General features: G+C 35.7%; 1 protein-coding gene across 1 annotated transcript in view; it reads right to left on the reverse strand.

The window, feature by feature from the left end:
• Positions 1-23,958, reverse strand: part of FAP (fibroblast activation protein alpha) — an 83,813-nt gene that overhangs the window by 44,291 nt on the left and 15,564 nt on the right. The window contains exons 4-13 of the mRNA XM_055397367.2: positions 18,899-18,997; positions 17,854-17,948; positions 16,859-16,933; positions 14,409-14,461; positions 10,270-10,342; positions 9,457-9,577; positions 8,416-8,570; positions 6,410-6,513; positions 4,470-4,605; positions 692-736 (exon numbers count right to left, since the gene is read on the reverse strand). Coding sequence (XP_055253342.1) covers positions 692-736; positions 4,470-4,605; positions 6,410-6,513; positions 8,416-8,570; positions 9,457-9,577; positions 10,270-10,342; positions 14,409-14,461; positions 16,859-16,933; positions 17,854-17,948; positions 18,899-18,997 — 956 coding nt within the window. The remainder of the gene's footprint in view (positions 1-691; positions 737-4,469; positions 4,606-6,409; positions 6,514-8,415; positions 8,571-9,456; positions 9,578-10,269; positions 10,343-14,408; positions 14,462-16,858; positions 16,934-17,853; positions 17,949-18,898; positions 18,998-23,958) is intronic.

Below are 23,958 nucleotides of genomic sequence, written 5' to 3' on the forward strand. Positions count from 1 at the left end.
GCAATACTTTGGCCACCTCATGCGATGAGCTGACTCACTGGAAAAGACTCTGATGCTGGGAGGGATCAGTGGCGGGAGGAGAAGGGGACGACAGAGAATGAGATGGCTGGATGGCATCACTGACTCGATGGACATGAGTTTGAGTGAACTCCGGGAGTTGGTAATGGACAGGGAGGCTTGGGTTGCTGTTATTCATGGGGTTGCAAAGAGTTGGACATGACTGAGCGACTGAACTAACTAACTAAATGAAATTAATCTACTCATTTATTTATATAAAATATAATGAGAGGTACGGTTGTCTCTAAACAAGGATACCAAATGTAATTATTTTTCCTGAATTCAAATAGCTAAAAGTTATCAAGATTATTTTAAGCAAATTAGGGATTGTGTTCCCTTTTGAAAAATGATATTTATTACATTTTTAAAGAAGCAATATTAATTATAGATATCAGAGATCTGGTTGAAAAAGTTAAGAACAGAACATGAGCTATATGATTCATTCTCAATAGAATTTTAGATATATGCACATTAAAATTGTCTGGCACAAAATTGCTGATGGGATCACTACCTTTGTGTTTTTTGCCTTGTTATTTTTCTATAAAAGCAAGTAGTGCCAGTTTGGATACATTTCAAATAGTCCTTTAATAGCTGAGAATTTCATTAAAAGATAAGAAAAAGATAACAATCATACTCCACCAGCCCATCCAGTTCTGCTTTCTTCTATATGCTCCTGGGTCTAAGAGGAAAAAAAAAAAAAAATAGATCAAATAAAACATAGTATTAAGAGGACAGATTTTCCTAAATATAATCTGGACATTTGAACAAGTTAAGCTGGCTGGTCAGAGTGTACTACTGTTAGTCAACCAACTATACACTTGAGTTGAAGATGACTATATTCAAAATCTTACACAACATCACTGTCACATACGTAAGCATGACCTGAGGGCCGTATCTTATTGCAAATCATTCATAATTCTGGTTAAATTTTCCATAAGTCAGTGACTGGAATTATGACAATATCCGTGGAGACCCACCACAAACCAAATTGTCATGTAGGTAAAAAGGCATTTCCCAGTGGAATTTAGGTTAATATTTTTTTCTTTTCTCTATCTTATAAAGTAGCTAGAAATCTTAAAATTTGCACTGAATCTTATTTTTGGTATATATTTGAGGATAATGCAACAAATCCTTTATTGAACAAACACTTAATAAGCCTAAAAATGAATAGAATTTTATAAACAGTTAAATGAAAAATATTCTAGATGGAATAAATAGCATAGAGATGAGGCTAGCTTAGAAAACCACAGGTGGCTCAGTATGGCTGAGTGGGGGCTGACTGTGGGAAAGAATTAGAAGATAAGGGAGAATGTAGGGGCATCAGCAAAATCTTGGAGAAAATCTTATGCCACAACTAGGAAATTTGGATTTCTCCTGTGGACAATAAATCCTTTGAAAGTTTTCAAAATCACAATTTGAAAAATATAATTGTGAACATGATACAGAGAACAGATAAGAAGTGGGTAACATAGCGGGAGGCTTCCCTGGTGGCTCAGCAGTAAAAAATCTGCCTGCAGTGCAGGAGATGTAGATTTGATCCCTGGGTCAGTAAGATCCCCTGGAGAAGGAAATGGCAACCCGCTCCAGTATTCTTGCCTGGAGAATCCCATGGACAGATGAGCCTGGTGGGTTACAGTCTTTGGGGTTGCAAAAGAAGTCAGACATGACTTAGCGACTAAATAACGACGTTGTAATGTTTGGAAAAAAGATGCTGAAGACCCAAACCTAGGTAGTGGTAGTGAGGGTGGAGTAGAGCAATGTAGCCAGAGATACATGAAAGTTCAAATCCTCAGAACGAATTTGTGGGGCAAGTGGTAATTGAAACTTTCTTGTATTAGATAAAAATCACCTAGGAGAGTAACAGAGTGTTGGGATAGAGACTAAGATAATTAGTAATCATTTACTTCCTGGTTTTGCTAGAACTTCAGGTAGGCTACATTTCCCAGGCCCCCATCCACTTGGATGTGGTCATGTGTAAGTTCTAGGCCACAGCTTTTGAGCAAAAGTAACTTGTGCTCCTTCTATGTCTAACCTATAAAACCCTTTCATACATACCCTCCATTCTTTTTTCACTCCCTAGCTGGATGTTGATGACCAGGTTTGAACAACCTTGGAATAACCTTGGAAGTTACTGGATGAAGACAGAAACGTTATCAACCTGGGTTCCTGAATGACTCTGTGGAGCAGAGCACCCATTTCCTCACCCTCCCTGTTTCCCACTTACCTGGACTCACTATTAGATGGTTACGTGAATGTGCAAACCCGCTGAACTTTTGGAGGGGTTTTATTGTTGTTATTGTTACAGCAGGTAGCCTATCTTGCAAATGCATTAACTTGAATAATAAGATTTCTAGAAGTCAGAAGAGGAAGAGCTAAAAAGAAACAGTAAACTAGAAAGAGAACCATGAGCAAGTGTATTGTCATAAAAAGCAAAGGAATAATAAATTTTAAAAGCATAGTTTGGATTATCTCTTATAGGGATAGGCCAGTGTTTCAGAAAAAACAAGATAAGACTTAATAGAGTAAAATGTTTTATTCATCATTTCTAGCTATTAAGATAAAATTAATTTTAATTCTCTTGCAGAAAATAATATTATGAAGGATGTTCCTCCCCAAAACCACAAATCTATTAATACAGTTATATTACAAGTAATTATTGCCAGTTTCCTTTGCTTCTTTATTTTGGGTATGACTCCCAACATGAATAAAGTGTTGCCAAGTTTCTTAACCTTAAATGTTGTTTGTTTTCAAAATTAAACACACACACACACACACACACACATCAGTCATAAATCTGGTTACTAGAAAATTCAACTCTGTTGTTCTTAAATCTGAAAAATATGTTCCATGTACTTACCAGACTATTTTGAAACTGCAGTTGTTTTGAAATTTTAAGGTTATTCAAACCTAGTATTCTAAACTTAATCATTGATTTTGGCCATAAAACTAAAGTTTATATTCCAGGGAATTCCACATCTCATTGAATGAGCATCTTATACGTTCTGTCAGTTTGGATTAAGTTGTCTCAGATTTGATAAATTAGAAATTCAAATTCCAAAGCAATTATGGTTTTAAATGCCTAGTTTTAAGAGCTAAAAATTTTATCTAAATGACCAACCTTATAAACTAATATAATTAAATCAATAATCCCTAGTATTGAGATTCAATGAAGACACTAACAATATATTCACCCAGTTGTTTCTATTTAACTAGAAAAATTAAATTTATTCTATCTTTTCTTTTTGCCTATGACACTGCATTAATGCCAAAAATCTTCCTGCTTTGTATATCAAAACATAAATAAGATAAAAGTAAGCTTCTAGCATATTCCATCAAAATTAGTCAAGCTTCTTACACAGTAGTGATTTAAAAATATTTTTAGCCTGAGTAATGTTGACTATTATAGTCCTGATATATTTCCAAACAGATTCATATGACTTTTTTCTTGCAAAACATAATGTCCTAATTTTTAGATGGAATTTAGTGCTTGATTGCTCTGTGCTTTTTTTCTTACTTTATAAAATAGGTTTATTCTATATTTGGTTTAATGAAACATTTCTTCATAATTAGATGTCTCATGAAATGTACCCATCAAATTTCCTATTTAAAGAAAACATTTTGTGTTTCTTATTCTCTAATGTGAGTACTTATGAACAGGCCTATTTTGAAGCTTTCTGATTGGAGAAGTAGCTTTCTGACTCATTAATTCAACAGATTATGTTTGGATTTGAGCAACAAAAACAATTAAAACTCAACAATAAATCTGTGCCTAGTTTTTTTAAGTTTTTTCTCCCTAAAATTAGCACAGTATTGAGCACTCTGCAAAGATAACAGGATAGCAGGATAATTAAATCTGTTTCATATCATTCTCAGTTACCTACTTTTGATTTTCAAATAGAAGTGTTTGGCTTTCCTTTGATAATACTTGTTTACTTTGGAATTCTTATTTTTCAATTTTGACATTGAATAGAAAGTTTACATTTGCAAATGGAAACATCACCGTTTGCATTTTTCTCTAATTCTTTTGAATAGAACACATCTACTTCTTTAATGGATCCATCTTATGTTTTAATCTTCATTATTTTGCTTTTTTGGACTGACAATTTTATAATCTCAAAAGGATGGACTTCCATCCTAATTCAAAACCAGATACCTGATTTTCCCAGTATGGCATTGTCATTTAATCTTTTTCTCTATTCAGTTTCAATGCTAAAGTCATTTGAGAAAACAAAAGGTATCTTACTTGTTTAATAAAAATAATGAACCTTCAAATAGCGTTTTTTGCAAAGCAATCAGGAGTTGAATGCAGAAATTCTGCTTTATAATATAAAATGTTAGCTATAGATAAGTCCCCACTCTTTCTTGTACTTTTATCTTCAGAAATACACCTCTGTGGTTTTAATACGACATACCTTTGGACAATTCCATGTCTGCCAGTCTTCCCTGAAATCACATGTAGACAAGACTGAAACATTTTGGATTCTTTTAAGCCACTGTAAACATATTCGATCATCAGTAACCCATGTGAGCCAACTGAAATAATAATCACTGCAAACAAATCAAAACAGAAAGTCACAACTATAAATCAATATCACATTCAAATAATTTCTTAATTTGTGTTTTCTAAAGGACATATTTTATTATTCTGAAACACTTAAGCCACAGGTAAGGAAGGCAAAATATTCTTTTAAACATTAAAAAATTTAAATATACCCGCTGAGTTTTAGAGAACATACAAGAGTTCACTGATCTAATAGAATTATTTTATAATTGAGTTTTCTCCCCAGTTTGGATTTTAATATCTTAGAAAAAAAATTAAGACACAAGGCCAAAGTTATTGGCCAACCTAGAGGACAAAAAGCATTAAATTGCCTATTTTTCCATAGCTGAACTCAAGTTTTCACTTTTTAACAAATTAAAAGAGAGCTAAGTGGGTAAAAGACCATCTTTCTTTCCAGGCAGGTTTGTGTTGGAAGCTGAGTTTTAGCTGCAGGTCAGGGGTTGAAATTTGGGTTAGTATAATAATCAGAGATAGTGTATGCAAAGTAACTCAAACAGTGCTTGGCACAAAGTGGATGTCGGTGAAGGAAGCAGTGATTACTTGGCTCTGAGGTTGAACGTGTAGAGAACAACAATGTAAATGAACCACAAAATGTTGGACCTTGTTGTAAAAGGAATCACAGAGCTACAAGGGATCTCTGGTTCAGAGTCTGGCTTTATCTCCTACTAGTTATACTACCCTGACTAACATATCTGTGCCTTTGTTTCTATATAATATGGGAATAATAACATTATCAGTATGAAAGTTTGCTGTAAAGACTTACTAAGAATGCTTAAAGTGCTTACAAATTATACATACAACATAGTGAGTGCTCAAAAAATGTTAGATATTATTACTATATTGCTAGTGTATTACAGATGCACAAATGATGCTTTCTTTCATTCCGCTTGCCTCTTGAGGAGAATGATGCATAAAAAAATCAGATATATTTAGTCCAGTTTTCATCAACTATATTAGGGTGGGAAATATGGATAATTGAGAAAAAAAAAAAGAAGTTTTGTTATCCAAGAGTGGATTCACCTTGGCAAAGTCTGGCAGAGGCCTCTGTTGAGGTGTTTTTTCCTATTAATCAATCATCTGGCCCTGGCTGACCTTCCTTCCTGAGGCAGGAGAAGAGGAGTCAGGCCTGGTTCTGAGAGGATGTGGGAAGGAGTAAGGAGTCCAGCCAGGCAGGGCTTATGGACCCCTCCCCTTATTCCATGTCAACCAGAATGACCAGGATTAATCAGACAAGATCTCAACGGGTACCATGCTGGTGGTACCTTTCACAGAAATGAAAATGCTTCTGTCCAGGTCTGCCTGCAGTTCATCCACGACAAGATCATTTCAAATAGACTGCGTCCTAGTGAACAACACTAATATTTGGAGCGGGTTGGCTTATCTTCTCCTGTTTGCCATGCACATACAATAAGCGTGATCCACAAAGGCTGGGAAAAAGTAGGCCAGACTTGAAGGAAGTCAGGCTGAGAGCATGCATGAATTTTACTATCTCCTTGTTTGTCCCTAGCTTACACGCACACTCCAAGGGAAGCAGCACTTAGACTGAATTGAGTACTCTGGTCATCTTTAGATGTGTGAAAAGGGTTAGTATGTTCATATCAATTTAAAAAACTTATTTGTGAATTTTAATTTTGCTATGTATTTAGCTTGGCATGCTAATTTATTTATATACTTTTGTTGTAGCATGGCCATTGCAAACTTGCTAGAAAAGAAATGTAAATAAACCTTGATGATGAAATTCCAGGGCTAAAATTCAGTCTGAAAGGTGGGGAACATCAGAGATGAATATACCTTGAGGCTATCATTGCTGGTACTGGCACTTCTCTGGGACCTACATGCTCAGGGTAAGTGGCATCAATGATAAAGATCCGAACAACCGGATTCTTAGCTCCAGCCTGTGAAGAAAGGGGAGACAGATAAAGTCACCAAATTCTAATTATCACCAACATTCTAAAGACACTTTTGGAATTTAGGCGTATTTTTATAAGCTAATAATTGTTAGGTATATTACTGTTGAAAACATTCTAATTACAATGTTTACAAATTTCTTTGCACTGTAATTACAAATCTTGTGCAACCAGAGTGAAAATACATACTCTTAGTGATTAATGGGAACTTTAATTCATAGGGAAAACTACTAGGGATTTAAAAATGCAGTTCTATAATCAATACTCTCTTTTCTGACTTTTAAGACAGATAGTTGCACTATTATTATTGTTATTAGGATAACTGTAATAATATTTCTCCATGTGCCAAGGGGAGTGCAGAGGGAGCTTGATTTGGGGAAAAGAGTGTAAAGAATAAATAATGAAAGATACTTTTTGCTTTTACCCTGTAATTTGATCTAGGACAATTACCAAACAGTCTACTAGCTTCTTTAATTATTACTGCTTTCAATGCCCCCAAATTAGGAAAATCCCACCTCAAAATAAAATATCCTGTGATTTACTGTTCTTGCTTTGTGCTTTTTGCCTTAGTGTATGCCCTAGGTTTACAAGACAGTGTAGTTCATGCTCACATATCTTCTTAGAGTTCTGTTATTTTACCACAGAAAAAGAGAATTTAAAATTGTCAAATAATTTAAACCCACAAAAATTAGGCATATAGGCTATATATATAGTTGCCTCACTTCTCAGTCCAGTGTCAGATGTTCAGCAGCTTCAGCTTCAAAGAAACGGGAGAATTTGGGTCCTGACTTCTCTGTCAATGTGAGTTACTCCTCACTCCTGGGTTTCTTCATCTCTTCCTGACCCATACAACCTTCTAAAGATCCAAGTTCTTTTCCATCTCCAAGGATCATACCTCTCACTTCCAAATACCTCCAGGTTTCGTACTTAATACACAACCTTTGAAGGATCTTCTACCTAAACAGACACCCTCCCATACTCATTTCCTTTTCTCATGTGATTTTTAATATAAATTTTAGACTATCTGGAATTTCTATTTGTCTCACTATGGCCACTTTGACTTGCTTCAGAATCCACTTGTGTCTCTGCATGTCCTTCCCATCTTTGTCACATATAGGGACCTCTATAACAGGGTTCCCTTTGGCAAGGAAAAGCAATAGTGACTTAAGAAGAAAGAATTACATTCTAAAATCACTTCTACTCCTCGTGCCAGAGGAGAATTTGTGATTTGATCTTTCAGATTTCTTTTCTAAATTAACTCAGAATACCACATTTCTCCACTGTGACATGGCCATTCTGGTGGAATTTATTTTCATGAGGCCTCTCTTGAGACATGGGACTGCATGTGAAGTACATAAGTTAAGAATTTTAGAATGTTTATGTAAGAAACATTGGTTCACAGCATGTCTAATTCCCTCAAAGAAGAACCTAGGCTCATAAACTTAAACTACCATAAATGTCCAGAAAAGACCATAGCTCCTACTTGCTTTGACCTGACAGGAAGATCACATTCAACGTCTTAATTTCCCATTCTAGTTTGCATTTAGATCAGAATTCAAAAGGAATTGCAAAACAGAACTTTACCCTGAATTTGGAGCATGAAGTAAGAAAAAAATTAAAATTAAGTTAAGCTTGTTTTTCCTCCATGATCTAGACCATATGTTTTTCAAAGACTGCAATGGATTTTGCAAAGACTACTTCATCCAGCATAACCAGATGTCCAAAGCAACAGATGTCCACATAAATAATAGAGCACAGTACAATGTTTGCCTTACAATGCACAAGGATAAGAAGCTCTCCAAACTTGTTGATCCCACCTCTAGTCACGGTATTGGTTGCTCATTTTGACAGCAGGGAAATGGAAGCATCTGCTAAAAGTATTCCACATACCTTTGGGTATGGAATATTTATTGTTCTAGGATATTGTTCATCACCGTAATAGGAATAGGCAATAACTGGTATCTCTGTGTCATTAAATTCTGCATACGCCAAAAATTTTCCATTTGGAGACCACCAGAGAGCATATTTCGTAGCAAGCATTTCCTCTGAAAAGTAAATACTAGCATATTATTATTAGTTACTAAGACAACTTACTCAAAATAATTGCAAATACTTCAAAATACACTGTATATAGCCACTTATTAACTGAAATAATTTATTTAATGTGGATGTGATATATTTCATGCTTTGGTTATCAAAAGATGAATAATCTGGGTATAGAGGAATAGTTTAATCTTATACCCCATATCAAACATCATCAAGTCTACTGGGGAATTGACATTAATCAGGAATGTATCTTTTAAAATAAAATCTCAACAATAATTAATTTCCCTTGGGGGGTGCTTCTTTACAGTCATCTAAAGTAGCCAAGACAAGGAAAACCATACTTATATTACATAAATTTGAAAGTTAACTTTCTGTTCTGGGAATATTAAGGAAAAAAAAGCAGTTAATTTAGTTATATACATATATTTTTAACAAAGGCAAGGACTAGAAGACCTTTTAAAGTCCAGTTAAGTCCTGGATCCTACATGAGTTAAGAAAGAGGACAAAATTCATGACAGCATTGAGAACTGAGAATATTTTCCTGCACAATAATATAGACAGCTCTTTAGTTTTGGATAAAACGTTTATTTTGCAATAAAAAATAAACCTGAGAAAATATACTCACACAGCATCTAAGGACCATATACTTGTTAGAATATAAATTATTACTACTGCTTTATAATGCTCATGAAAATAAATTCCACCAGTCTGACAACAAGATTTCGTTCTTTCAGAATATGCACGTCCTGTTCATAACCTGATAACAGCTTTCAGAAATGCCACCCTCATCACAGTAACATACCACTCATCTAAATGTTACTAAATGCGTGTGATTATTTTCAATTAAAAGCCTAACAGCAGCAGAAGAAAAAGAATACGACGTACCTTCATAAACCCAGTCTGGGATTCCATTAAATATTTTATTTTCTTTTCCATTATATGTTATTTGAAAAGGTGGGTCTTCTGGTCTTTGTTTCAGATAGATATTGTTTTGATAGACATATGCCTAGAAGTGGTGGTAAGTTAGTTAATAAGGAGAAATTTCATAAGAAACATAATAAAGTTTACATAGTTGTGTTAATTATTCACCTAATACTTTTTAAAAGAGTGATAATCCAGATATGAAAAGACTCACAACTAAAATACCATTTTAACAGGTCAGAAAATACCAACCAACTCACATTAACATTATGATTTTTAACATATAGAAGTTATGATTTTAAAGTCAATATATTAAAGAATAAAGTATGCTATTGTATTAGTTGCTTTTATTACCTAAGTAAATAATTTTGTATATTAACAGAAAGTCAAATAAATCTCTGAATATTAATAGCTATCCAGATCTAATCTTTATTTAGAGTCCTTAAATAAGAGCTTGGACAAAATTTCATGTTGTCTGAAGCTAGTCTGGGAAACTTGTGAAAACCATATTTTTCCTGAGCTTTCTGGCACAACGCATTCTGGCTGAGTATGAGGATAAAGTTTCTGACTGCGATATTTAAAGAAGTCTATCCATGAGCTTGAGATTTTGCGGAATTCTCAGATGGGTTTCAATTTATCTAAACTCTTCCCATTTTTAACCACTTAAAATAGTCATAAATGTATTTTTTTTCAGGCAGGGAAATTTAACAAAGGCCAAAATCAAATGGCTCCTCTTTTATTTAAATGATTAAACACTTCTATAATTTAAACACTTACTAATTTACTCCCAACAGGCGACCAGCATAAATACTGAATTGGACGAGGAAGCTCATTTCTTCTTATAAACTCCCTAGAAGAAAAGAAAGAAAGAAAATAAACAAATAAATGAATTTTGCTGTTCAGTGCACATAATAGGCATAAAAAGAAAAAAATAAAAATAACGTATCATCATCTATGCTTCTGCAAACCTAATAGAAAGAATGTGATATAAAATGAGACAGAAGACATGGGGTGGAAGTTGCAGTTCTTCGCTAGTTCACAGGTCATTTAATGTCTCTGGATCTCAGTTTTCTGACCTTTTATACTGAGGTGAATAGATTAAATGTTTATAGATTAAGTGGAAATACCTCTAGAAATTATCTAATTGAATCTCCCTAGTGTTGTGAAAATAAACTTAAGATTAGAGAAATGATAGGACTTTTAAAAAATAATATTGCTAGTTCTTGGCAGACCCCTCATTAAACTCAAGTCTCTTAACCCTCAGAACTGTAAAATTTGTACACACCAGGCTGAAATGGTCGCTAAAGAGACTTCCAGCTCTGAAATTCTATAATTGTGCTAAAGTTTAATATGTACTCTTCCACATTTTCATTCACAACCCCCATCCCTGTGAATGCATATGCATTTCAAATTTTTGAAAATAAGATGCCATTTGACAATCTCCCCAGGGATCTGACTTGAAATCAGAAAAGGAAAGGAACATCTGATCTCAAGCTAAACTGAAAAACAGATCATATACTGGGCAGTATGCCTTAAGCTTGAAAGTCCTCCACCCATGGGGAAATTGCAGATATGCATGCTTGTGTGCTAAGTTGCTTTAGTCATGTCCGACTCTTTGTGACCCTATGGACTGTAGCCTGCCAGCCTCCATCTGTCCATGGGATTCTCCAGGCAAGAATATACTGGAGTGTGTTGCCATGCTGTCCTTCAGGGGATATTCTCAACCCAAGGATCAAACCGCATCTCTTAATGTCTCCTTCATTGGTAGGTGGGTTCTTTCCCACTAGCGCCCCCTGGGAAGCCCAATTTCAAATATACTATCGGTGCAAAATCTCACTTTGATGCTTCAAGTCACCCTGCTGCTGCTGCTAAGTCACTTCAGTCGTGTCTGACTCTGTGTGACCCCATAGACGGAAGCCCACCAGGCTCCCCCGTCCCTGGGATTCTCCAGGCAAGAACACTGGAGTGGGTTGCCATTGCCTTCTCCAATGTGTGAAAGTGAAAAGTGAAAGTGAAGTCGCTCAGTCATGTCTGACCCTTAGCGACCCCACGGACTGCAGCCTACCAGGCTCCTTCATCCATGGGATTTCCAGGCAAGAGTACTGGAGTGGCTTGCCATTGCCTTCTCCTCAAGTCACCCTGCAAATACTCAATTGACTGACTTGCACTGTGGAGATTTTGTAGTTCTTCAGCAAGAATGTGTTCAGACTTTTATAAGTGTTAAAGAGTCATAGGATGTCTTGTTTAAGTTTTGACTATTCTCTTCTTGAAGATGAAATGAATAGTTTCATCAAGAATGCTTGTGTGGAGTTGCAAAACAAGACCTGCCTCCAAGGTATACTGTGAGGCACTTGAAGGAAGACTCCTTGTTTGTCCCCTACAAAAACATCTCTCCAACCTGATATAGGCTTGCTATTTCTATTTCTCCCATCATTTTAAAGTTTGGACACTTGTGAACACTTATAACACGTTACCTTGATTTACTTTATTACATCACAAAGTATGAGGCGGCCTAGCACACAATGAGGGAACATGGCACTGGACAGATCAGCTATGACTGTAGAAAAAGTGATGCCCACAGAGGAAGAATGTTGGTGTTGCAGTGGGAATCCTGATCGTAGAAGGCATTTTATGAGCACCAGGCCGCTAGAATGTTCAGAACAGATGAACATAGGAGGGCAGAGGAAAAAGAATGTCCCAGAAGAGAAGACATTCGCCCCAATTTATTGCTCTGTCTCAAATCAGTGTCCATGTTACCTTGACATCGTAACATTGCTTTAGGTTTCCAGCCCATGGAATCATCTATGCAATCATGCAGACAAGCTGAAAATCAGCCCACAGTCTCTTCATGGCTGGCAAGCCACCACAGCTGCCATTGTCTGTTTTACAGTATGAGAGAAAATGAAGGAGGGTTCTTTACAAAGGCTTTCATCTCCTCAGTTATCCTTCCCTTGCTTGAAACCAGAACTATCCTCATCTTCTCTAAGGAAGATTTTTTAATAAAATTTTCAGAGGCATATTGAAGACTTGGAATGAGTGATATTCAGTCTTGCCTTGAATTTCAACAAGTTTGTCATTCTTCACTCCTTAAATTATGGTGTATTTACCTGACCAAAAAGCAATCTGGCAAATTAGATAGTTGTGCAGGAAAACAAAAAAAACAAAACAGTGGTTTGATTAAATTCACTGCACAAAAGCTAAATATTTAAAAAGCTTCTAAGCCATGAAGTTTATAGAAACCATGATTAAAATACTAGTATTGTCATCTTCTTTTGGAATGTTATCTAATTTGGTGAACCTCCACAGAGATAGGACTTGGAGAATTTAAAAATGATTAAAAGAAAAACAAGGAAATGATTAAAGCCTTGAGAAATTCTACTGAAAGGGTAAGGTTTCCATTTCACTAGCCTAAAGATTTTGAGCATAAGGTTACTACCTCAAACTCATTTGTGTCTCCCTGTCATATGTCTGTCTGTGCTGGAGCTCACTTGCGTCTGATCCTTTTCAACACTTTGAACTGTAGCCCACCAGGCTCCTCTGTCCATGGGAATTTCCAGGCAAGAATACTGGAATGGGTTGCCATTTCCTTACCCAGGGGATCTTCCCCACCCAGGGACTGACTCCTTTGTCTTCTGCATTGCAGGCAGATTCTTTACCCACTGATCCATTGGGGAAGCCCATGTAAGAGCTGCTCAATAAACACTTCTTGACTTTGGTAACGATGTGCATACAGAGGAAAAGACTCAGAGTGTACTGAATGGATTTAGAGTCTACATTATATAGCAGATCCTATTTCTTAATTTGACAGTTTAAAAAGATCAGAGTTATTCTTTTCTGAAAGAAGTAGAAAGAATTTAAAAGAAGTAGTTAGTTGTCTTTAAATTTTTGTGCTTTTACTGGACAAAAGGGGAAATAGACTGTAAGATTTTTAATACCTTTTCAAGTCATATAATTATTTTCCCTTTTATATAACAGCAAATAGGATATCACATTAAGATGAGTAACTAAACCAATTCATTGTCCATATTTAGAGTGATTTTTCTTAAGTGCAAATCTGATCATGTCATTTCCCATTTAAAACCGTTCAATGATTCCCTATTGTCATCAGGATGAGAACTAAATTCTTCTTAATGGTTTCCTTATTATTATTTGGCGCATGATTTCTGGCCTCAATTCCTTCCCAACCTTACACCACCTCCTATTAGTAAGCATGCCCTCCTCCAATTTCAACTCAACTGACCTACTTTGGATTTCCTGCATACTCTGAGCTCTCCCTTCCCTTTTAGGTCTTTCATGTTGTTGCTTTTGTCAGAAATTCTCTCCCTCAGTCCCTTGCCTACCTACTCATTCTTTTAATTTTTTTAAGCTGTAAATATTTCAAAGAATTAAACACAGAGATACAGAAAATAATATAATAGATGATAATTTAGTCATCTAAATTAAAAATATTAACATTTTACATTTAAAAACAATTAGCATAATATTAATTAAATTTCAATTACATGCTACATTTCCCTCCCTTCTGCTTCCTTCCATTGAAGGAGCCCTTCTCCCCAACACTGTGTATCATTCCCATGTATTTTTGGTACTTTTATAGATATGTTTACTTTCATAAATTAGAAATTTATAATTAGGTGTTCAAAAGTAGGAAAAACAAAACTTTGTTTTGTGTAAAACTGTAAGATAACAGTCAAATAAAAACAGGTGAATATTCCAAGGAAGTATTTCTTTGGATTTCTTAAGTTGCATCAATTCAGTTCAGCTCAGTTCAGTCGCTTAAATTGCATAGGTAATGTTTATTATAAAGATGTAAGAAACTAAGATTAGAAATAAGATAACACAGCCAATCTCAAATTAGAGTCTGGAGGCTCTATATGAGATTGAAGTTGTGTTAATAAAAAGACATGACATTTTACCCGTTTATAAGGTCGTAGATGTGATATGTTGCTGTGTAAGAGTATCTCCAAAGCTGTCAGGAAGAAAAGAGGCAAAGACAAATTATGATTCACAAGAGGCTCAGGTCAATAAGGCAGAATCATAGATCACTCAGTTCAAGGTTCAGAATTATAAAATAACTGTTTTCACAAAAAACTGAGAAAGAGATGTTTCAATTCCAAATGAGTATCATTTAAAGAGTTTTACTGTGGACTTCTGTGCTGTTCATCCAAATTCCAGAACTAATCTCAGCAGTGATTCAACCCTTACTCCATAAAAAGTATATCCAAAGACATTTCTTAATATAAAAAGCTTTTCTCTAACACTCTATTCTAAAAATTGTTCCCTTTCTACTTAACCTTGATTGAAGTAAAATCACTACAATTTCCAAGTCCTGTAAGGATTACTCTGTACTGAGTAATTATTATAATAGCCTATAAAACTGGGTAAAGCTAATTTTATCCATCATATAGTTTTCTTGTAAAATGCTTGCTTTTTTTGAGCATAGTTTTTTTTAAATAATAGATATTGAAAAATAAATAGATACACAGCTTGTAATTCCTCTAGAAAAAAAAAGAAAACTGCTCTTTTTTTCATTGTTTATCTGTACTGTTCAGTTCAGTTCAGTTGCTCAGTCGTGTCTGACTCTGTGTGATTCCATGGCCTGCAGCACGCCAGGCCTCCCTGGCCAACACCAACTCCCGGAGTTTACTCAAACTCATGTCCATTGAGTCAGTGATGCCATCCAACCATCTCATCCTCTGTTATCCCCTTCTCCTCCCGCCTTCAATCTTTCCCAGCATCAGTGTCCTTTCAAATGAGTCAGTTCTTTACATCAGGTGGCCAAAGTATTGGAGTTTCAGCTTCAGCATCACTCCTTCCAGTGAATATTCAGGACTGATTTCCTTTAGGAATGACTGGTTGGTTCTCCTTGAGGTCTAAGGGACTCTCCAGAGTCTTCTCCAACACCACAGTTCAAAAGCATCAATTCTTCGGCATTCAACTTTCTTTATAGTTCAAGTCTCACATCCATACATGACCACTGGAAAAACCATAGCTTTGACTAGATGGACCTTTGTTGGCAAAATAATGTTTCTGCTTTTTAATATGCTGTCTAGGTTGGTCATAACTTTTCTTCCAAGGACCAAGCATCTTTAATTTCATGGCTGCAGTCACCACCTGCAGTGATTTTGGAGTCCATAAAAATAAAGTCTGACACTGTTTCCTCTGTTTCCCCATCTGTTTGCCATGAAGTGATGGGACCAGATGCCATGATCTTAGTTTTCTGAATGTTGAGCTAAGAGCCAACTTTTTCATTCTCCTCTTTCACTTTCATCAAGAGGCTCTTTAGTTCTTCGCTTTCTGCAAGGGTGGTATCATCTGCATATCTGAGGTTATTGATATTTCTCCCGGCAATCTTGATTCCAGCTTGTGCTTCTTCCAGCCCGCGTTCCTCATGATGTACCCTGCATATAAGTTAAATAAGCAGGGTGACAATATACAACCTTGACGCACTCCTTTCCCTGTTTGAAATCAGTCTGTTGTTTCATGTCCAGCTGTAACTGTTGCTTCCTGACATTTGTCTGTACTGTAGTTAAGTGAACAAATCAAGTATTATTTTGGATTTTATTTCTTAAAGGACTTTCAAACTTTTGACAAGGAAACTCCAGCATGCTGAAACATGTCTTTCTGAAGATTGCAGGGGACCGAGACCTGGTCCTCTGGAAGAGTAATCAGCTGTCTGAACAATGGGGGAGGGGCAAGCTTGACTTCATTCTCTTCATTGAGGGAGTTTTGCATCTCAACTGAATATGAAAAATGGCAGGTAAAGCAAAAGGTTCTTGATCTCAAAGCAATTATTAGAAGTTGAATTTGAAAAAAATTCTTTTGCCAGTATAAGTAGAAAAAAATACTACTTTTGGTTCCCTCCACAACCTCATTCAGGAAGGGGAAATTAAGGCTAAAAAGTCCAGCTATGGATACTGCTACACTACACTAGGCTTTCAAAAATGCAGATTAAACCGTGATCTAACCATTGACTGTATATTATTGTGCTTGAGCAAGTGAGTTAAATAAGCTACATTGTGATAGTTCCATTTTCAATAATAATAAATATTTTAAAGGTTAAAATACGTGAGAATTGACTAATGATTTATGATGCCAAATAACATTTTTATGATGAACAGCAGTGCCCCCAAAATAAGTTTTTCCCTCAGGATGAAAGTAATTTTTAAATACTTGATGATAGCCAGACAAGAATGCCAAATTCTAAATTACTTGTGTGTTACTGTTATGCTTTGGGGATTCAACTAGAATTGCATTAATTTCTCAAATATTTAGAGATAAAGAGACTCTTGTTTCCTCTTTTATAGACCAGTCTGTGGGTTAATAGGAGATAAAATCAGACAAATCCAAATTAAATTTCCAATACCTTTGAATAATCACTTTCTAGATATGCAAATTGCCGATCAGGTGATAAACCATAATTTGAAGCATTCACACTTTTCTGAAATTATGAAGAAGTTGATTAGAATACAGAAAAAATAACGGAGCCATATACATTCATAGTTCTAAGAGAATATTATATCATTGATATACTCCCACATATACATTAAAAGTAATTTTTTAAAAGTTTAGGAAATACCTACCATATACAAAGAAATTTACTACACTTTAAGGGATGACAGTGTGATAAATAAGATACACTGTGATTTCAAGAGGCTTATAATATTAAACTTGTAAATAAATAAAATTATAATTTAGACAGTTTTATAAGAGAGAGGTAAATACAGCACTGCAAAAATTTTGAGGAAAAAATGATTAAATGCAAATGAGAGGATCATTTGTTGCCCAGAGAAGGAGAAATATCAGCAAAGCTTGACTCTAAAAGATTGCTAGGCTATTGAGGGTAGAGAAAGTAGGAGGTCCAAGGGCCTAGGACAGAACAACATGTACGTATGTACCATAGGACTAGTCACTGAGCATTTACTGAGCACTGTTCTAAGCACTTTCAAATGTTACTTTATTTAATTCTTATACTAACCCAAAGTGGTATTATTATTCCTACTCTGCAGAAGAAGAATCTGAGGCACAATGAGGATGGTAGAATGTGGAACCTTACCCAAAGCCCCATAGCTAGTAAATGAGAGCGAGGATCTGAACTCAGTTTGCCTGGCCGGAAGAACTGTTTGTAACTCTTATTTCATGGGATAGTAGTTCCACAGAGGAAGAAAAATGCTAATAATTGAGGAGGCAAGGATAGTAACCTAGTGTGACTAGAAGAGAGAACTGGAGGATAACGATGGTGGGAGACAGCTGAGAAGGCAAGTTGGGTCCAGATCAGGTGCTCCAAATTTGAACTCTGTTCCTTGGTCAGTGAAAAGCTGGCAGAAGTTTTTGAGGAGGAAGATGATGGTGGATACATACCATGGTGGTGTTACTCAAAATGGTATATGATTCTCCTGTTTCAATATTATAAAATACTACATTATTATCTGTAGATTGATGAAGATATTCTTGTCCTTTAAACAACAAGAAAAACAAAACTTGAAATAATCTCCCTTAGCAAGAAATACATTTAAAACAAAGAAACACCTCTTATTTTATAGATAGACTATTTTTTTTCCCCTTTCAGTCCAGTATGCATTGCTTTGTCAGATTTAAAATAAGTTGGGAAAAAAAAAACACAATAAGTTGACGGTGGAAGAGAGGAGAGGATGCTTTCCTCTACTTTATACAAAATGCTGTATTTGCCAGTAGAAGCCTTACTTTACCAGTTCAGGGTGATTAGGAATAAACTTGGATTTTCCCTGCATTATAAGGAGAATAGACTAGTTAAAACGGCATGTTTGTTTTGCAAATATACATATACATATATATATATATACATTCCATTTAGGCTGTTTTTGACTTAGTTTAAAACCTATTTATATGCATGTTATTTTCTAAAGAGAAAATGAAAATATTCAATTTTTAGTGGCATTATAATGTGCGCAGTTTAGTTTCTTTTACCATTTGTTTGATTAGATTCATTTAACAACACACTATTTTGAAAAACTATATGCGAATATCAATTTTATGGCCCTTAAAGGATTTGTCTTCAGGGTAGGATTTGTTCATTTCTTAGATTATCTAGATTAACAATGGAATTTCTCTTTGTAAAATTCTCATGACCTCTTTTAAATAGGTGCTTTTTTCCCATTCTGAAAAGCTATAGCCTATGCTTAGCTTATTCTAACAATGCATTCTCAGATTTTACTGTTCTGCTAAAACTACTACTGGCATCATTATTATTGAGCAAATCCTGTCTAAGTGGTTCTGTCAAAAATCCTATGGTGGCCACTTGACTTATCTAAATAATTACTCTTTTAATCCATTTCAACTAACATGGCTTATGTTACAATAGAGATGTGCTGGCACTAAAAACACTAAAATCACACATTAAAAAAAATGTAAAAAATAATTCACTTACCTGAAATCCAATTTGGAAAAAATGTTTTATAGGAAAATGTCCCATTTAAAATGTCCTTCAATGTGAGTGCTCGTGTTGTGCTCTCTTCAGAGTTGTGAACTTTGGGGAAAGAGGAAACATTTCATTACTTAAAAAAGATTAATAACTCAGATATTTCTCAGATATCATATAAAGAAAAGATCTGCCATTGCTAAACACTTGTTTTGTGTGTGTGTGCTCAGATGCTCAGTCGTGCCCTACTCTTCGTGAGTCTATGGACTGTAGCCTACTAGGCTTCTCTGTCCATGGGATTTTCCTGACAAGAATACTGGAGTAGGTTGCCATTTCATCTTTCAGGGGATCTTCCTGACCCAGGGATTGAACCCACATCTCATGTCTCCTGCACTGGCAGGCAGATTCTTTGCCACCAGCGCCATTAACTCTTGTCCTAATGACTATGAGTATTATTTCCTTTTTTATAGAGAGGCTAATGAGGCTTAGAGAAGTAGTTTGATTGCCCAAAAGGAACACGTTGTGGGAAAAACTTGAGAAGTGTGAAGGAGACCATGCTGAGCAGCAGGAACATTATTCTTCAGGCAGTGAAGAACTTTCAGAGATTTTTAAGAAGGAAGATGAGATGAGGCTCCAACAACTCTAGGTCTTACAAAACTGAGTTGCAGACCATGCCTGCTTAGTTGCTTCAGTCGTGTCCGACTCTTTGGAGATCCCATGGACTGTAGCCCACCAGGCTCCCCTGTCATGGGGTTCTCCAAGCAAGAATACTGGGTAGGGTTACATTTCCTCCAGATTCCAAACATGCTGGACTTTCTTTTCCTCAAATATTTACTTCTTTCTCTAGAGCCATTGCATCTCTTTTCACCCTCTCCCTTCTTATAACTTATTTTCAGCCCTTTGTGCATAATATAAAAGCCACTTCCTCTAGCAAGCCCTTCCTGACCCCCTGGTTTAAGTCTGGTTCCCTTGTTATATAGTACCATAGGCCAGGTTCCCTTTTCAAAGAACATTTGTCTTGGTTTGCTATCTTGTATGCATATGAGTGATTATTTTTATCACATTTTGTTACCTCCCACTGTATTCTCAAGAGTCATGTAAGGCCAGGGACCATGTCTAGTTTTGATCACCACCACATCCCTAGGGTCTAGAACATAATAGGCATTTAATAAATACTTGTTGAATGAATGAATGCATGAAATGAAGGATTGATGGGTGAATGGATAAGATTTGTGCCCTCTTCTTTACAGAATATTTCTACTACCAATTTCCTATACTGGGTAAGTCAATCTCTGGCATCACAGCTTGCTCACCTATAATGTAAAGGACTAGACTAGAAAATGTTGATGATACCTTCCAGGTCTACCACTTTAAATTTTGGAATTTGAGAAAAAATATGCTCTATTAACTGTACAATCATATAAGTGAATTGCCATATGATAAGGTCCAAGGGACCAACTGGATAATAGCATTATCGAAGGTTTTAACTGATTCACACTGAAGTAAGTACGCTCCAACTTTTTATTAGGACCGTGAGTTATCTTAATTTACTAAACATTATCATGGTAGCTAGAAGAACACGAGTGAATGACGAACCCCTTTGCAACCAGACACTAAATACTTAATGAATGAAATTAGACTATTCTAATAATCACATTTGCAAAGGTACTTTGCATCCTAAGTAAAGTTCTACATGCTATACAATTATTTGTAATGAAAGTGCTTCTGATTAATTAAATGATCTTGTACAAAATTACTGATTTGGTAATTCCCATTCAATGAATAAAACACTATTTTACTACAATAGCATTAGTATAATTGCTAAGTATTTTAATTTGATTTTATTTAATTTTCAAGAGTAAATTGCAATCTGTTTCTAAATAGTCAAAGGAAAATTCTAGTATTATTTATAGTGGAAACTATTTTCTTTTAAGATATATTTAATTTGTGTCTTGACAATACTGAACTTACAGATGAAAAAAATTTACCTCAGTGAATCCCTGTATTATGAATACCAAGAAAACTTAAGTAATTGCTTTTTAAAAACTTTTTTAGTTATTCAATAAATTAATGTAATCTTGGTGACATCTTTTTTGTCTAGCATGAATAATGCTTTGATTAAGGCTAATGACTTATATAATAGATTTTCCAATTTAAGTACCCTTGAATATAATTTTCCTTACTTGTAATTATGTTTAATTGAGAAGTTCTTAGCTATAATTAGTCTTCATTTTTATAGAAGGTTAAATTAAGTGAGCTAATTCAAGTGAAACATTTAAATCTATGCTTGGCAGTCAACAAATGTTAGCTTTTGTTATTGTCATAGCTCATTATATTCTTGAAATAAATATTTTTGATCTGTGTTTCCCAAACTAATTTGGCCACTGAAATTTTTTAAAATATCTACTAAAATCACAGCGAGGAGGGCATGACAATCCACTCCAGTATGCTTGTCTGGAGAATCCCCATGGACAGAGGAGCCCAGTGGGCTACATACAGTCCATGGGGTCGCGAAGAATCGAGTGCAGTTGAGCAACAAACACACAAAATCACAAAATAGTGTTGTGGTCCTTTAATGGACTGGAACCTGGTGGTCCGGAGTTGACGATAAGAAAGCAAAAGACAGAAAGAGGCTAGTATTCCCTGGGTTATGCAGAGAACCAATAAAACCCTAGGACAGGGTTTGTACCGCTCACTGAGGCACAGGGCGTCCTCTCGAAGAGGTCTTGAAAGCCCAGGCAGGAAAATGAGCTCAGCAGGTTTCTACGCTCCAGAGAATTAGCCAGAGGGAGCAACAGAAAGAATGACACGGGGACCCAAGTCTCTAGTGGAACAGGGTATTTTATTAGCAGAAATGTAGGCTTATATATCTTTAGTAAAATGATGACTCAGCCATTACAAAGGATGAAATCCCATCAATTGCAACAAAATGGATAGTCTAATACATACAAGGTCGCTGACATTGAAAAGAGTCATTGAAGGGAGCCACTGAGAGGAATCCAGGCAGGTACCCTTTCCCATGCTCTCAGTCCTGAGAACTGCATGCAGCTCTACTCATTCCTGGAATAGGAACTGATAAGGAACAGAGAATCCTTGAGAAATGGCACACAAAGGAAAAAAAGTGCAACATATTGGATTCCTTAAAGTTGAATGTCCCTTGACAATATAGGAAATGCAGTTTCAGATTAAGCTATTAGTATATAAAGGTTAATTTTTATTCTAATGTAATGGAATTCATCAGTTACACTTGGAACATCTTGGTCATCCTAGGGTTCCATAACTGAAATAGTCCAATCATGATCATAATGATTAGTAAAGTTAGTACAGTTAGTACTAATTAGTACAGTTAGTACTAATATCACACATATGGATAAATAAAATTTATTAAAAAACAAGAATTTCAAGTTATTTTTAAATTCCTACTAATTTTCCTTTGTTTAACATTAACAATCACACTGATTCTTATCAGATTTCTCAAGAAGATTTTAAGGATTAGTTATTTACTCTTTGTAATCTCTAATTTAGATTATCCAGGAATGTTATGTGAGAGTAAGGGTATATGTCATATTACTTCTCATTCAGTCATTTATTTTAAATGGGTGCATAGTAGCTATGCAACTGTGGTGCTGGAGAAGACTCTTCAGAGTCCCAAGGAGATCCAATCAGTCATTCCTAAAGGAAACCAGTCCTGAATATTCACTGGAAGGACTGATGCTGAAACTGAAACTCCAATACTTTGGCCACCTGATGTGAAGAACTGACTCATTGGTAAAGAACCTGATGCTGGGAAAGATTGAAGGTGGGAGGAGAAGGGGACGACAGAGGATGAGATGGTTGGATGTCATCACCGACTCGATGGACATGAGTTTGAGTAAGCTTCGGGAGTTGATGATGGACAGGGAAGCCTGGCATGCTGCAGTCCGTGGGGTCACAAAAAGTCAGACATGACTGAGCAACTGAACTGAACTGATAGTAGCAATACATGCTAATGATCTAGAGAACTTAATATATGTCACATTGACTCAATATCTGTGAAACAATTTAAATATGCATTAATTATACTGCTAATTATCATAATGATAATAAGCCCCACCAGCACCCAGGAAAAGATAAGGTGTTATACTGAACACATCAAGAGGAGCCAGCTGTATTTATCTGGAAATAGGGTTTGTGGCACAACTTTGGGATAGGTGATTACTCCTAACCTTGCATGGGGTGTAACCAGGGGTTAAAAGGTGTCAGCCTGTCCTGGAGTCAGACTGATTCTACTGAATCAGATGGGGGAAATTTTACATTAGGCATTCTTTTCTTCCTGCTTAAAATGACCACACATTCATAATAGAATAATGTACCTGCTCTAAGATGATGGATTAGGTCACATATTAAGAGTTATAAAACATGTACTTAGAATTTCCAATCTAATCTCCGGTTCTTTGTACCAGCAAGGACTGTGCTCAGCATATAGTGGAAGAATAATAAATATTTGTTGAATGAAAAAATAGATCAACTGGACAGATTTTATTTTAGGTGTTTTTTTTTTTTTTTTACTAATCCTCCCCCAAAGATACACCTGCCCTTACTTTTTACCATCCTGTCCATGTTGTAAATTTCATATATAAACTCTTCTACTTGGACATCATTTTAAAATATACCAAAATTTTGTCCTTGGAGATAGCTGGAGGACTTGTTTGAGAAACAGATTCCTAGTTCTTATCTCAAATCTACTGATTCAGAATTGGGGATAAAGCCCTGATTTTCATTTTTGTTCAAGCCCCACTGGTGAGTCTTCTTCAAAGAATCCAAATTTAGTGATTTCACAGAATCTACTTGGTTCAGTGTTCTCCTGTGCCTATCAGTTGAATTTCACACTGCCTATGAACTCCTGGTAGGTGGGTTGGTCTGGACTGAATAGCAATTTACATCTCAGGGACAGACTCCCCACAGCTAATGTTGATCATGGCTTTCAAGGAATGTTCAAGGTCTCTTGTAATGTTTATGTCTCTGTTCAGTCCTCATGCTCTTTGCCAGATGGATTATTCTTTAGGTGCATTCCCTCTGCTGACTTTTAA

The sequence above is a fragment of the Moschus berezovskii genome, chromosome 2 (genome assembly GCF_049115385.1).
Source record: "Moschus berezovskii isolate FMDL1 chromosome 2, NW_MosBer_1.0, whole genome shotgun sequence".
NCBI classification, from domain to species: Eukaryota; Metazoa; Chordata; class Mammalia; order Artiodactyla; family Moschidae; genus Moschus; species Moschus berezovskii.